This window comes from Peromyscus californicus, unplaced genomic scaffold, assembly GCF_007827085.1.
Source record: "Peromyscus californicus insignis strain IS unplaced genomic scaffold, ASM782708v3 Scaffold_5__1_contigs__length_169319896, whole genome shotgun sequence".
NCBI lineage: Eukaryota > Metazoa > Chordata > Mammalia > Rodentia > Cricetidae > Peromyscus > Peromyscus californicus.
The window spans coordinates 32,558,031-32,574,371 of record NW_026294573.1 but is presented as its reverse complement, the minus strand read 5'-3'; the positions used below and the strand labels follow the sequence as shown (position 1 = coordinate 32,574,371).

Here is a 16,341-nt window from a genome sequence, read left to right as displayed (position 1 = left end):
GCCTGAACTAAAATGACTCTGTGTGTGTGTGTGTGTGTGTGTGTGTGTGTGTCAGCGATTCCCAAATATGCTAGCTATTCTGATAGCTTGCACTGAGTCTAGAGAACACATCTTTCTGTATGTTGCCCCTGTTCCCATCACCTCCCCTCCACCACCTTATCTGCTGGTATTTGCCTTCCTGACCTTCTCTCATCCAGTGGGGACTTCCTGAAGGGTAAGTGGGGCAAAATAGGAAGAGCAGAGGCCTTCTTTTCCCAAGCTGTGGACTTGAACATTCTCTCCACAGCCTACTACTGGCTGCCTTCAGGGATAAATGTGCCGTTACCCTGCCCTAGGCACCCTTGCAGGCCACTCAACTAACCATTTTCTTGGGCCTGTGACTGGTGGCAGCAAATGGCCCCTTTGGTACCGACTCGTCTGAGTGCCACTCTCCTCCCCATCAAGTTGCTCAGCAATCAAGCTTTAGCAGGGGAGTCCCTGCAAAACCCCAGCCTGTCTCCCCTCCCCACCCCCGCCCAGGAGGAGAGCTGTCTGGAGGGACCACACTGCAATGCTAAGGAGGTTGCCATGGAAACCCAGGCAGGCTGGCGTGCTACTCAGAGAGGGAAAGTGCCCTGTGTTTCCTGCAGGGCTGAGGAGGGGCCTGGGGGCCCCTGAATAGAAGGAGCAGAGACAGGGGAAGGGGCCTGCTGTGGACCTTCTCAAATCCAACCTCAGGTTAAGCTAGCCGCCCCACCCACCTGCAATCTTGCCTTCCAAGGTCCAGCTTGACGGTTGTGATGCTCTCCTTTTCAGACTTACCTTGAGAAGGCCAACTTCAAATGGTCAGGCTTCCAATGGGGGTTTTTCTAGGGCAGCAGAGAGGTGGTGGGTTTGGGGTCTGGTAGGAATCCAAAAGAGAGAAAATAAATCTGGGAATCCCAGAACAGACAAACTTTCCAGAAGTGAGAGGAAGGAGCAACTCTTAAGTTTGGGGGCTGAGGGCTGAACAGAATGGGAAGGCAGAGTCAAGAGAACCCCGTGGAGGGGGAGGGCCCTTCCGCTGCAGGACTCTACCTACAGCTGCATTTCTCTGGGGGCACGCAGCATGTCTCTGGGCAGCTTTCTCTGTATCATTACCCTGGGCTGGGCCAGGGGTCAGCTCAGTGGTGTCCCAGCCTGGGCAAATGCCCGCCTGCTTCTCTGTCCAGAGCAGCACTTTAGTAGCACTCTTCGAGAAGCCTACGCCATGTTTTGACCTTGTTCCCTCTCTCTTCTTGGGTTGGGGACCCCAGAAGGGGGCCACTAAGAAGCTGCGCAGCAACATCCGCCGGAGCACGGAGACTGGCATTGCGGTGGAGATGCGGAGCCGGGTGACGCGCCAGGGCAGCCGGGAGTCTACTGATGGGGAGTACCAACAGCAACAGCTCCGAGGGCACGTGCGTGCACCTGCCAATTTGGTTTCCAGCCAAGATGTCTGCATACCTCCCTGCCCTGGCTTCCCCTTCCCCTCTCCTAGCTGTCTGGTCCCTGGGCCCAGGTCTTCCCATGGCTCCCAACAGAACACCCCAGAGGACCTGGAGCCCATCATTGGTTCTTTCATTTCAGGAGGGAACTTGGGTTTCCTGCCTCCCATCTCCCACCCTACACCCTGCTCCAGAGGAGACGAGCAGGAAGGAAAATGTGACCCTAAATTCCTTTTAAGCCTAAACTCATTTTCTTGGCTTAGTTGTGTGAAATCTTTATAAATCACCTTGCTTGGAGATTAAGGAAGAAAATTGGACTAGATCCATGTTTTTAGAACAGTCACATCTTACCTTGTGACTCATAGGCAGGAAGTAAGATCGCTGTAGTGGGTCAAAAGCAGCATTAGAGAAAGAACTAGAAGACACAGGTGTAGCCTGTGTAGCAGGATTCTTTCAGGACGGCATAGGTCAGCAGTGGGCTGTGGTGTTAGCAGCCTGTTTGTTTTTGCGATGAGTTGAGAGTGAGCGTTTGACAGTCACTGCTTAGATACCCTCCAGATCTGTTCTGAATTGGAGTTGGTAGATTTTCTGCTTCTCTTTCATCAAGGCCCTATAATTTTCAGTGTCAGGCTCCAGTGGCTTATTTAGTATTCAGTGACTGTCCTTACTCCTGTACAGGGACCCTTTGGCATCCCTGTGGGATTGGTTCCAAGACCTCCCATGGATCTAAAACCCACAGCTTCTTGTATCCCTTCAGTACACTGACTGGTACGGTGTTCGCATACTCGCTGTACCCATCCTCCTGTGTGATCAGGTCCTCTTTTGATCACCTGTAACACCCAGTCAAAGCTAAATGCAATAGTGATACCTGTTATACCGGTCTCACTATAAAGCTCAGGCTGGCCTTAAATTCAGAATCCTCCTGCCTCAGCCTCCTAAGCACTGGTATTATAGGTGTACACCCCAATTCCCAGCCTAGACTGTATTGTTTAAGGAATAATGATAAAAAAAGAGTCTGTGCTCAGTACAGACAACCCTTTTTTTAATACTTTCAGTCTGTGGTTGCTTGAATCCACAGATGCAAAACCCGTAGGTACAGATGGCCACCTGTACCTTCTAACATGGAAACAGGTAGCCATTAGCATTTACTACCTCCTGCCTTGTACGGAGCATTGATGGGTACCTTAGGCTAGTGACCCCCTCTCTGGAAGCCATGTGCTATGATCATTTAACACTTGTGCCCAACCTGAGTGAATTTGGAAACCATCCATGTCTCCATGTACAATGAGGGAACCGAAGCTCCTGAATGGCAGAGGCTCTTTACCCACAGGCACAATTCTTAAGACACAGGCCATTGTTTACACTAAGGTCACTTGATTCCATAACCTTTATTCATAATCTCCACACCGTATACCAGTCACATACACACCCCATGCACCCCAGTTCTGAGACTTTGAGTCTACATCTCTTTTTTTCTTCTGAGGTCTCATTGTCATAAGAATGTGACACCAGGGCGGGTGGGGTGGTGCACACCTGTAAATCTAGCCCTTGAGAAGTGGAGGCAGGACCAAGAGTTTAAGGTCAGAGACTTGACTACATAGTGAGTTCCAAACCGGCCTGGACTACAAGGGGCATTGGGTCAATGAAAGAGGGGTGGGTGGAGAGAGGAGGAGGAAGGCCAAGAAATGAGAGGGAGAAGGCTCGGTCAGTGAAAGGCTTGCTGTACACACACACGAGAACCAGAATGGGGGTCTCCAGCGCCCATGTAAAAAGGCCGGATGTAATTGTGCACGTGCCTATAACCCCGTTATCGTGGAGACAGAGACAGGGGGATCCCTAGCACTTGCTAGCAGCCGGTCTCTCCAAATCTACAAACTCCAGGTTCAGTGAAAGATTGTCTAAACAATTAAGCTAGAAAGTGATTGAGGAAGACACCCAATGATGACCTCTGGCTCTTGAACACACACACACACACACACACCAGCACATATGTACCCACCCTGATACAAAAAAGAATGACACTAGGCTATTGTTGATCATGATTAATAAAAGTAGATGCCTTGAAGCCTCTTCCTAAGGGGGGAAGATGAGCCTTCTAAGAGAAATGCAGGGTCTGTCCCACAAACCCATTGCTCCCCGCTGCCCGTCACTAGCCACTGGAGCCCCTACTCCAGACTGTCCAACAGGGACTCTTCTCTGACCCACCGTTCATGGCTGCCCCTAAAAGATCTGCATATTCGAGTTCACTGTGGCCCCTGGGCAAGCTGTCCCTGTTGGCCGTGCCCAGAACATCTGGGGCTGAGGACATGATGGCAGCCGCAGAGGCAGAAGCAAAATTCATTGCCAATTGTTGTACCTCATGTGTCTAGACCGTTTCCCCCACACCATCCCCCGGTGAGCCAGGTGTCATCCCTGTTGCAGACAAGGCCAGTCTCTTACCTCTTGGAAACGTCTGTTTCATCTGTGAAGTTGGATAATGGTTCCTACCACACGGCCTGGTTGTAAGGATTAATGATGTAAGGCACGTGGAACGTTCAATGCGCTGCTGGCGGCTGGCCCGCTTTCAATCACTGTCAGTTTTTCTTGTTACTATTTCCAGCCCCCTCCCCTCCAGTCACGGACCACCCACAATCACCTGCCATTCATCTCAACCTCATCGTTAGGTTATTTTGGTCTCAGCTGCCGTTTTGAGAACCACCTCACCTTATTGATTTGGATTTTAAATTTCTGGTTAAAAAAAAAAAATAATCAAACCTCAGTTCTTGGAACTTATTCAGGCAGTAAGAGTCCCTCCAGCTTGTCTCTCATTCTTGGCTTTGGCATGCTCTCATGAGGATGCCCTGCCCTCTAATGATCACTTCAGAAATCTCTGGGCTTGGGCTGGGATGTAGCTCAGTTGGTAGCATGTCCATCCAGCAAGCATGAAGCTCTGGGGTCCGTCCCTAGCACTGCATAAGCTGGGCATACTGGTACATGCCTGTAATCCCAGAAGGATTAGGAATTCCAGGCCAACCTTGGCTTCATCATTAGTCTGAAGCCAGCTTGCAATGCACAAGTCCTCAAGAAATAAATAAAAATAAGGATCTAATGCCTTAAATATCTTCATTAGTCTCTTTAATAATATTAAAGTATCTTTTTCCACGCCAGATACTATGGGACCTGCTTGTTACCCACTTGGGAGGCTAAGGCAGGAGGATTGTCATGAATCTGAGGCCAGCCTGGGCTACATAGTGAATTCTAGGTTAGCCAGAAGTACACAGTGGGACTGTCTAAAAACACGAAGCCTGAAGTATTTTTCTTCAACATGCAGAAATGAACAGGTGTTCACTCCCAGTTAGAGTAATCTAGCCACAGTGTACAGGCGAGAAACGGAGGCACAGCTCCCTGGATGTAGGGCCTTTGCATCCATCCCCGCCGATAACCCCCCTGCTACCCTCACGTGCCCTCTGCTTCCTTCTGCAGGTTTATTTTCCCCACACGGCTTGGAGCTGAAAGCCAGTTCAGTGATTTTCTGGATGGCCTGGGACCAGCCCAGATTGTGGGGCGACAAACACTGGCCACACCCCCCATGGGTAAGTCTTGGAAGAAGGACAAGCAGGGTGTGGGGGGCACAGCAGTGAGGCCCTGTGTACGGCAGGGCAGGCAGCAGGAGGGGCCAGGGTCCCAGCCTTCCTCTCCTCACTGTTCAGCAGCAGTTTCTCCAGACTGCCCCTGCGCCCCCCCCCCCCCCCCCCCCCCCGCAGTCACCCTCCCCTGCTGTGTAGACACTGTTGGCTCCTGTTGATTTACCTTCTCTGACCTTGGACAAGTAAGTCACGACCCTTCTTTGAGCCTCGGTTTCCTCATCGGGAAAATGGAATCAGTAATTCCTACTTTAGTTCTCCAATCTCATCACCCTTTCTGAGCTCCTGCTAGATACTTTCTATAAAGCATTTTAGTGTTCTCCTTAGGAACTGTGGCTAATTGGACTTGTTACGCCCAACAGCATCTGGCACTGAGGGACCTTTAGTAATTTTCTCATCTCTCTTTCTGTCAGCTAGGAAGCTCTTCTCAAAGCCCACATCGGGTCCTCTTAGCCGCTCTCAAGCTTTCCCCTCCCCATGTTCAGGCAGGCTTCCCCATCAGTTTGGCCTGAGCTTTGCCTGATCCAGATGTCTCTACTCAACCCCCTCCTGATGGTTCTTGACCTTTGACCCTCACAGCAGAAGAGGGAAGTGATGCCGACAGTGGAGCTGGGATTCTGTGCCAGTTTAGGACTCTGTATGTGGCACTATCCTTCCTTGGAAGAGGGGTCCACAAGACCCTCAGAGTCAAGGTCCACTCTCTTCTGGCCTTGGGTATTAGATTTGTTTAATTTGTTTAATTCCGAGATTTTGGTTAGTACTGGAGCCTGCTCATTATCCCAATCCCTTATCCCTACACACACCGAGAAGTGCCAGCCACTTCCATAATCTTTACTGACCCATCAGAACGTAGAATATTTTGTGTGTGGTGCCCCCCTTGTGTTCCAAACCAGGAAAGACAAGTGTACATTCCCGGTTAGGCATGTTGTGATAGATTGATGGTCTCCTTGCCAAGGTCGGGAATCACTGGAGGGAGGAGGAGGAGGATAAATTTCGAGGTGTCTCTGAATGTGGTGAATTCCTGCCCCCAAAGTATATAAATGCCAATAATAACACGTTGACGATGATGGTTGACTGAACTCAAAGTCTAACTCAATTAATTTTCTTTTGGGGGGTGGAGATGAAGTTTATAATTCTACACCCATTGGAAGGGTGTTCCAAACAACCACTGTGTAGTTCTAAACTTAGCTCCCCCACAATGAGCAAAGCTAGAGATCCTGGAAGTCAGCGTGACTGAAGCCCATACCTTTTTGGAGTAAGTTATGAGCTCTTGGCTTTCAGCGTGCAGGTGATGGGGGCCCGCCCTACTCCCTTTGTCCAGGGTCAAAGATGTCCTGGGCAGGCTCGTAGCTTAGCGTCTCTTCGCGTGGATACTCTCTTGGTATCTGTCTGACATATAATAAAGAGACTGGCTGAGGGCTGCTGTGTAGGCTCTGCCTCCCAGACTTGCCTGTTCTGTGTAGCGAAGCAGAAGCCCCCAGTCCACCAGACATAGGTAAGAGTTCGGTAGCCCTTAGTTATGACCTGAGCATGTGTCCCTTGAGGGTCCTTCCCCCACAGCCTATCACAGTGTTTCTTAGTCCCTTTGAAGTAGCAGTTTCAACATGTGCAGCATGCTCTGTCACAGTCCCTTTCCAGGGACCCCGCAGCATCCCCCGCAGGGTGGTGGTCTCCGTTTCATCTTCCAGCCTGCCCCATCTGACTTCACCTGGACTTCTGTTCTTTTCCCTTGCAGGAGACGTGCACATTGCCATCATGGACCGGAGCGGCCAGCTGGAGGTGGAAGTGATCGAAGCTCGGGGCCTGACCCCCAAACCAGGCTCCAAATCCCTCCCAGGTGAGGCTGAGCTGCTGGGAGATGTGAGGAAGGGTCTTGGCAGGGATGGGATACTAGCAAGTCCTCAGCTCACCGGTGCCCTAAAGCAGTGCTGTGGACAGTGATTCACACCTTGCCTGGATGGAAGGTTGGTGAGCAAGCTGGGCCAGCTCACCCCACCCCCACACCCCACCAGAACCACCTGGAGGGTGGGGGCAGGCTATGGCATCTCTCCCAACCATGCTCCTTCATTTTCAGCCACCTATATCAAGGCTTACCTGCTGGAGAACGGGGCATGTGTAGCCAAGAAAAAAACGAAGGTGGCCAAGAAGACCTGTGATCCCTTGTACCAGCAGGCTCTGCTCTTTGACGAGGGGCCCCAAGGCAAGGTTCTGCAGGTCAGTGTTTACAGGGTGGACGCTCAAGTTCAGGTCAAGCATTGAACCAGGTGCATTCATTTACTTCGCCTCTTCTTTGTCATCGTGGGGGGTGGGTGCGCGTGCATTTGGGAGGCACACATGTAGAGTGGAGTCAGTTCTCCTTCACCTTGACGTGGCTTCCGGGCATTGAACTGAGGTCCTTCAGCTTCTGTGGAAAGCACTTCACCTGCTGGGCCATCTCGCCAGCCCCCTTTTTCTTTCTCTCCCCACCTCCTTCCCTCCCTCTTCCTGTTCCCCTCTGTGTTTTAATGTCGCAGCCCATGCTTTTGTTCCCCAACAGTTCAGAGGGTTTTGGGCGATAGTGAAATAGCTCCCCATTCTCCCAGCTGGGCAGGAGAACCAGGCTTTATTCGCGGGCCGTCTCCACTTTCCTACCTTTCCTACCTGTGCCTTGTCCCTCACTGGGTGCTGGGTGTTGCTAGGCACTTTCTAGAATGATTTATGTCTTCCTCAGAGGTGATCCTGGGAAGGAGGTGTGGTTTCCCCATTTTGCAAACGAGGAGGCGGGGTCTCAGAAAGATGAAGGGCCTGCTCAGTTGAGTGATGAGCAGAACTGAGCCCAAGTCGGGGTGACTCTCGGGCCAGCCAGCTCCTTGAGAATGAAACAATGTATCGGTGGCTTTTCCTGATGAGCATGAGGGACGGGTGTTGCCTCATTGCGCCTCTTCAGTAGATGAACCTGAGTTCACATGGGCCTACCTGACTTTCTTGGCTCAACTGCTTGACACTCATTGTGGTTAGGATGTGCGGAGAAGAGATGGCCCAGAGGTTAAGAGCATGCACCACTGTTGTAGAAGACAGTTCCTGTCACACATGTCAGGGTGACTCACAACTGCCTCTGGCTCCAGCTCCAGGAGGTCCCAGTGCCTCTGGCCCCTGTGGGAACCTTCACTCATGTTTATGCATGCACATACATATTTTTAAAAACGTTTAAGAGTTTGCACATAGGCAGACACCCACCAAGTTAAAAGTGGTGGTGGCTTGCCTTGCCTGAAGCCTGGCTTACTTATTTGTAACAAACACCCAAGATTCATTCTAAAGGAGAAAAGATTATTCTGGGTGAGGTTTGGAGACTCAAGTCCACTGCCGGTTGGGGCTGTGGAGACAGCTGCTCACCTCGGGGCGCTTGGAAAGCCGAGGAAGAGCCTGGAATCCCATAATCCCCTTTCAGGAATCCACCTCTGATGTTTTTAATCCTCCAGCTTGTCCAACTCGTAGCAGGCTGTTCCTCTGAGCTGTGATGGGGTTCTGTCCTAAGGGCCCATGGGGTTACAAACCGAAGGGCTGCAGAACTCTGGGGTTCTGGGGCAGAGGCCCAATATCAGATGGCTGTTTTTAAAAATGTTTGAAAACTCATTGAGCCAATCTCTTCCTCCTCGAATTCCAGATGGAGACAGTCAGGGCAAGGGCCTTATTGAGGCCCACAGCAGCCAGCAGCAGGGCCGCAGCTATGACCCTATGACCCGGGCCCTGAACACGTCCGTTCCTTTGTGGCGAGAGCTGCTGCCTGGGGTGCTAGGAGGTCTGGAACCAGATCCACCCAGTATCTAATCCCAGATCACTGTGGGGCATTGTGTTGGTTAGTTAAACCCCGCCACAGGGGTGAAAAAATACTTGTTACAACAGTTGAGATGATGCATGGCCCCCATAGGATACAGTCTGCCATGTCCCAGGCACTCAGAAAGTACATGCCCGTATTGTTTTTAATTCTGACTCTCCCATCTGTGCCCTCGGGAAGCTGGTAGGTCCTGGGCCCGCTGCCCAGTCCTGGAGGTTCAGTGCCTCCCCCTTCCCCCTCCTTCTGCCAGGTGATCGTCTGGGGAGACTACGGCCGTATGGACCACAAGTGCTTCATGGGTATGGCCCAGATCATGCTGGACGAGTTGGACCTAAGTGCTGCTGTCACGGGCTGGTACAAACTCTTCCCCACATCCTCTGTGGCTGACTCCACACTCGGATCCCTTACCAGGCGCCTGTCCCAGTCCTCTTTGGAGAGTGCCACCAGCCCCTCCCCCTCGTGCTCCTAAGGACCTCACTGAGGACAAGAGGCCAGGGGCTGGAGGGGGAAGGGAGCCTGCTGGCCACACTGCCCCCTGTACATAGTCTCCATGTCTTTCTGGACCCCTCGCCCTGCTGCATGCCTGTTGGCCGCTGGGCTTGTCCCAGCTGGTAGTGGAGACTGTAGTGTGTGTTTGTGTGTCTGTGTGTGTGTGTGCGCGTGTGTGACCACATTTTATCTGTCCATTTGTCTGGGTACAGTCAGTCCTGGTGACCACATGGACTGCAGTCCACACCTCTGTATCTTGCTGGAAAGAATCCAAAGGAGCATCATGTGGACACATCTCGTCCCTGGAGTCTCCAGGGGTGGAAGTAGGGGATGTGGCCACTGGTGGGCCTTGCTTGGTCCCGGCCTGGTTCTTGTCTCTGGTCTCCACTTGGTTTCCTGTCCTGTCTTTTGTTTCCTTCCTCTCCCAGCATTGCTGCTCTTTTTTGAGGAATGCAGCATCCATTGCAGCTGACCATACCTGGTGCCCTCTAGGAATCCAGTCTCTTCTCCCGCCCCCAGCCGTGCTGGCCACCATCCCATTGAATGCACTCCACAAGCATGTGGCATGCTCACTCATCGCCCTGGCCCAGCCCCCAGGAAGACAGGATGTCTGGGGAGGAGGGGCCTTGAGAGTGTTTCTCCCTGGGGCTGGCACCTTCTTACAGGCCAAGTACAGGAGAGCTGAGTTCCAGGGTGCTGGACAGACACACTGGAGGACATGCTATGGCCTGGCCTCCCCTCTGCTGGAGTGTGCTCCAGCATGCCAAAGGAGCTCCCCTAGTGGGCCCAGGGGGGTTTCTGTCAAATCAGATGGCCTTCTCGGACATCAAGGATGGGCCTGACCCCTTTTGGACTTATCCTTGAGGGAGCATGGCTTGGTAAGAGGTGTCATGGGTAGGGCTGCTTGCTGAAGTCAGGGGGACTAAGGCTGAATTGTTTTGAGCCACTGTCAAGAGCCCTGTCTGGCCTGGGGATTAGCCGCATGAAGCGTTCTTCCAGGGTTCTGCTTTCTTTGCTCATCTCTAGACACCAGTCCCCAGCTAGGGTTCTGACACACCAGGGCTCCAGCCTCCTAACTCCATGAGCAGCCTGGCTCTGCACTCGAGGGTGCCTCTGTCACCAGCTCTGTACCAGCAATACTTACCCTCACCTCCCTGCCTTTCTTGAGTGGCCCTCTGCTCCTCTGGGCAGTGGCCTGCACTAGGCACCCCAGCTGCCTCTGCTTTACTACCCCGTTCCCTTGTCCGGTTGGGGCTCCTCCCAACCACTGAGAACCCTGTTGGAGGGACTAGTGCCTGGGCTTGAGCCTGAGATGGCTGTTAATACTAAAGGCTAGCTCTGGGACGTCGTACCCGTTCCTCTCCTCTTTAGCTATGGGGTGGAATTGGAGGCTGCCTGGGAGATGGCAAAGCAGCCCTGGTCCATGTCCAATAGGAAGGAGGAGGGGTGGTGGGGGGTAGGGTAGAGGAAGGCTCTCTTTCTGCCTCTCTTCTAGCCCATCTCCAAGTGTGGCCATGCCTCTAGCCCAAGTCCCTAGGCAGGGAGAGCTACCAGGGTAACTGTGAAAAATCCTTGGCCCGTGTGTGAATTCCATTTGTACCAAAGCTGGGGTACATAAAGCCAGCCCAGCCCAAAAGACCTCCCCGTAGTCAGAGTCCTGCACCCTCCTTGCAAAGAAAGATAGTGAAGAAGCCCCCACACAAACTGGGGTTGAGGCGGAAGATAGTGAACAGGACTGAGGATGTCTGCGCAGGCAGGTGAGTGAGGTAGTGGCCAGTGACGTTCCCTTGCCAGCCTTGCCGGCTGGGAGTATATGTATCTCCCATGTCACTAGACACGAGGCGAAGTGCTCTGGCCTCTGAGCCTTAACGGGTAGGGGGCAAGGAGGAAACTGGCTTGCAAAGGGCTGTTTTCCTCTTGCTTGTGGCGTGTGCACCTGTAAAGCAGTTATCCTCCGGATGGTGTGAAAGCCATCTGGAGTGGAGGAGGCTCAGTAACCCACTGACAGCATAGACCTTTGCTGAGGTAGCACTGAGTCACCTCCAGAAGTGGGAGCTGCCAGCAGAGGGGCTTCCGGCCTTGGAGTTTCTCATTTAGGAGGCTTAGCACAGGGGATGATGATGTGCTGGGAACTCCTGCTGACCTGCCCGCCTACAGTCGGTGGCTGTAAACTGCCTAGGAGATGACTTGGCTGTCCCATCCCTCTCATGGAAGGTAGCCCCCCCCCCAATTGATCTTGAGAAATTCACTCCTTTTAACACTGAAGAAGTAATCCCACCTAGATTCTTGCCCACACATGTGGGGTGTGTAAGGCTAGTATGTCCATGTGATAGAGGGGCTGGATTTAAAGGTCTGTTTCTCAGCACCCTGGCTGCAGGGCTCCACTGGGATGCCATTCTAGAGATAGCCCTGTCTCAGAAGAGGAGTGTGACTTGTCTGGGCTGGGAGCCATCTGCCCTCTGAGGAAAGGACAATGGGTCAAGAAGTAACTGGGTCCTGGTGAGTTCCCTCACCAGCGGGCCACCTCACATAACCCCTTGCCCCAGGCGGCAGTGGTCACAGGAGTGGAACTCAGTTGTCCCACCTCCTCTAGGCAGGCCAGATTCATCAGCGCTGTGGCTGAGACAGGAGTAACCCTGCAGCGAGAGATGCTGGGCTGTGGGCAGTGATGAATGACTCAGAGCATGTGTCTCTGTATTTCTGCCCTGCTCAGCCTGTCCCACTTTTTAACAGATTCCTTCCCTACAAGGAAGGCAGAGATGGGACTCTGTGATGGGAAACATTCTCTAGGAAATGGGCCAAGGCTTGGTTTGACAAGGGGATATTTGGTCCTTTGGGGAAGAATCCGTTCCAAAGGCTCTCATCCAGTCTCTCCTCCCACCCAGCTCTACTGAGGATCACCTATTCAGCGGGTCCTGGGCAGTGCCAGCATGCCATTGGGTAGAGGGAAGACCAAGGAAAGCTCTGGAGAGGCAGGGGAGGTGGTGCCTGGTGGTCCTGCACTGGGGTCAAGCTAACTCTCCCAGGGGCTCGACCCCCCACCAAGGAAGCATGCCAGCTCTTCCTTTACTGCCAGCCTGGGGGAGACCAGCAGCCTCTGTTTTGTTTTTTGTTTTGTTTTTTAAAGACAATTGAGCCCTCCCAGGGCATTTCTATGGAAATGAAATGTAGCACAATCCTCAACTGTGTTCCCAGGAGCCCTGTCATACCCAGGGGCCTCACACTGCAGGTTCTGCTTCCCCGGGGACCCAGAGCTCCTGATACCTCATGTTCTCCATCACCCTTGCCCTAGGAAGCAGTGGCGCCCCAGCAAGGCTGCTCTTCTGTGTTTCTCCGATTGCATCCAGCACTGTGCAAACTCTTTTAAGAAGTCGCTGCCTTTGACCGAGGTTGCTCTCCACAGTGTGGGGAGATGTGGTACTTCAGGTGGGGCCTGAAAGCTTGTCCAGCAGCATTTCTGTAGTGGCCACGGGGAGGTGGACCAGAAGAGGCCTGCTTCCCTACCACCTCCTCTTCTCTCCTGCTCCTCAGTTGTCTCCAATGTCCTGACACATAGACATTCTTTTGAATGTGCCCCCTCTCCTGCATCATCTTCCGCTGGATGATCAGAGAGGAGGAGATGGAAATGTAGACTCTTTCCCTGCCTTCTCCCTCCAGTCTGCTCTGCTTCTAGCCCAGGTCCAAAGAGGCTGGGGAGATTAACCACCATCAGAGAGCAGGGGAGCCCCATCCAATTAGGTGTGGCTCGATGGTGGCCGGATCAGCCTGGCCTGACTGGGAAAGGGTCATTTTGAGAGTGCCTGAGCATCTCAGAGCAATGTCAGTGAATGCCAAAGAGAGCAACTTGGCCTCCTTGGGCACCGGCTCTGTCGGTGGAGCTGGACACACACAGATCAGATGTTGGCATGCCCAAGGGAAGGTCCTTGTTCTCTGACAAAGGGCTTAATCTTTAATGTAGCAAAGCAACTCCCCTCCCCCAACCCTGAGTGTGGGCTTCTGTGGGCCCGGCATGGCTGTGCCTGTAAGAAAAGCCCTGTGAGTGAGAGACCTTGTCTCCTCCCTGCGGCCTAGTCTGTCTCGGCAGGTACTCCTTGAAAAACATGAGTGTTGCTTTGGAGAAACTGACTCTGGCTGGACACTAGCCAACAGGGACAGGGCCTGCCGGGAAGTCCATACTGATGCCAGGAAGGGTCCCTGGGCCTGAGAATACCAGGGACAACTGAGCATCTGCCCCATTAGCCAATGACCTGGACAGGGATGGCTGTTCTTTACCTTTTTTTTTTTCCCCCTCTTTTTGCCAGAAACTGTGACCTTGTGTGAGACTCCTCACCGGGCCTTGGCGTCCTCATCTGTAAATCAGAGCATTAGCTAGTTGCTCCATGGCTTCCCCCATGCTCGGAGTTGAGGAGGGTGGTGAGAGGCCAGGTTCATCTCCCTTGGTTCTCCTGCTGGGAGCAGGTCCTCATTTGGTCCATGCTCAGATACTACTCCTGACAAGAGAACCCCAGAGCCCGACAAATGTGGCTTCACCTCTTTGTGATTTGTCGTCCATCCCCCCACCGCCCTCCCGCCACTCTCTGGTCTTGGTGAGAAACGACTGTTTCCAAGGTGCCGTAATGTCGCCACCTCGGCTGAATCCTGAGTAGGGCCAGTTCTCATTCTGCTTCTAGATGACAGCCCAGGAAGAGTGGACGCTCAGAGCCTCTTAAAGGAATTCTCTCTGATGGGACGAGAGAAGGAACTTCCCAAGTATTTGGCTTTTTAAAACCGCTTCTCCCCAAACGTCTTCTCCCAAACGTTATCTCAGAACGCAGAGTGGCTGCTTCCTCAGGGAAAGCAGACCCAAGACTTCTAGCAACTTCTGTAGCATGGAAACTCACAGAAGGCAGGAACCCCTTTTTTAGAATTTCCAAATGCATCCTGCGGAGAGAGCGAGCCAGAGCTGTTAGGGACTGACAAGCACACTGTTTAGATAAGAAGCAATTAGCCTTTTATACCTGAGCCCTCTGCAGTTTCTGTGTGCAGCGTCTTTCCAAACCGCGGCTCCTGGATGGCAGGTGGGCAGCTGGGAGGGAATGCCGGCTGTCTCATGTGACGTCCTTGCCAATCCCCTTGAGGAGAAAATTCTTCACACGGCTTCTGCATGTACAGTATTTGGGCAGCAAAAAAAAAAAATAAATAAATAAAGTTCATTTGAAATTGGTTTCATGTGTGGCTTTCTGAGGCTGGTCTTTATTTTGGGAAAGAAAATGGTTCTGAGTAATAAAGAGGAGGAGGATGCTGCCTTGGCCGAGAGGCAGAAGAGAGATACAGCTCAGAAAAAGGCATGAACCTGGGTCTGTGACCTCTGCCTGGAAGCTTAGTTGCCACAGTGATACTCCTGAGCCATGGGAGGGATCACACTGGTCAGTTGGCTTCCCAGTGTGGTCTCCCAGGGACCCTTGCTTACTGGCCCTCGGAGCTTTCTGTCTCCACGGACTCTCCAGGGCACACCCAAATAGAGTGGACAGGAGGGAGAGGGCAAAGGCTGCTCATATAAGGCTGACTCCGCCACACCTGACAGAAACACCACCAGTAGTCAGGCTCTGGACTGGGCTTTCAGTAATCACTGGCTTCTCCAGCACCCCTTGCCCCACCCCCGCCTCCAAAGGATGTGAAAATCCTAAATATAGACCGTGAATTCCAACAATTCCTAAAACGTAGTAGTAGTACGACATAAGTAAGCAGTGTTTATCATGGGCATGCAAGATGTTTCATTATTATTAGAAAAATTCATCTCTGTAATTTACTACATTAATAGATTAAAGGAGAAAGGTGTTTATCCTAATGCAGAAAAGGCATTTTATAAGGTTTCTTATAAAGGTAACTTTCTTAATTTGATAATCATCATATCAAAAAACAAAAGGGGCTGGAGAGATGACTCAGTGGTTAAGAGCACTGACTGCTCTTCCAGAGGTCCTGAGTTCAATTCCCAGCAACCACATGGTGGCTCACAACCATCTGTAATGAGATCTGGTGCCCTCTTTTGACCTGCAGTCATACATGCTGTATACATAATAAATAAATAAATCTTTAAAAAAAAAAAAAAAAAGGTTTGAGAGATGATGGCTAACTAGTTCAGAGTACCTAGTGCTCTCCCGGAGGACCAAGGTTTAGTTCCCAGCTCTCATGCCAGGCAACTCACAACTGCCTCTAACTCCAGTTCCTAGGGTTCTGATGCCCTCTTCTGGCTTCCACCAGCACCCTCACACACAGTACACATATAGACAAGTGGGCATATGCATATACACTTAAATTTTAAAACTACATTTGCTGGGTGATGTGGCATGTGCCTTTAATCCCAGCACTGGAGAGGCCGAAGCAAGTGGGTCTCTCTGAGTTTGAGACCAGCCTTTTTTATATAGGAAATTCTAGGTCATCCAGAATCCTTCAAGAAGGAAATATAACTTTAATTTAAAGGGGCGGGGGGGGGGGGGGGGGGCCGCTACAGATGTGGTTGGAAGGGCTGTGTCCTGCGAATGCCAGTCCCTGGGTTTGATCCTCAGCATTCAAAAAAGCAAAGCTGATAACCACTTACTGTGGAGCAGAAAACTTAGGTAGAAACAAAATAGAGAAAAATTACAGAACAAAGAGTAGGATGGGGAAATGGTGGTACTGTGTAAGCTTTGCACAGTATACTTGATGTAGGTTATCATTGGAAGGTAGACTGATTAAAGATACATAAACACTAGTTTAAAAAGGAAGATAGTGAAGCATTAAACAACCAGATTAATATAGAGTGGAGATAGGATCCATTATTGTGCTGGCTGGTTTTGTGTGTCAACTTGACACAAGCTAGAGTCATCAGAGAGGAAGGAGCCTCAGTTGAGGAAATGCCTCCACGAGATCCAGCTGGAAGGCATTTTCTCAGTAAGAGATCAATGAGGGAGGGTCCAGCCCATGGTGGGTGGAGCCATCCCTGGGCTGGTGG

General features: G+C 51.8%; 1 protein-coding gene across 1 annotated transcript; it reads left to right on the top strand.

Moving 5' to 3' along the window:
• The first annotated feature begins 1,166 nt into the window (after positions 1–1,166).
• LOC128096954 (regulating synaptic membrane exocytosis protein 3-like) lies at positions 1,167–14,574 on the top strand. The gene is given in 6 exon segments (XM_052717173.1): positions 1,167–1,385; positions 1,387–1,418; positions 4,908–5,017; positions 6,804–6,905; positions 7,143–7,282; positions 9,133–14,574. Coding segments are annotated over 6 exon segments (822 nt in total). The 3' UTR covers positions 9,352–14,574.
• The last annotated feature ends 1,767 nt before the right edge of the window (positions 14,575–16,341 follow it).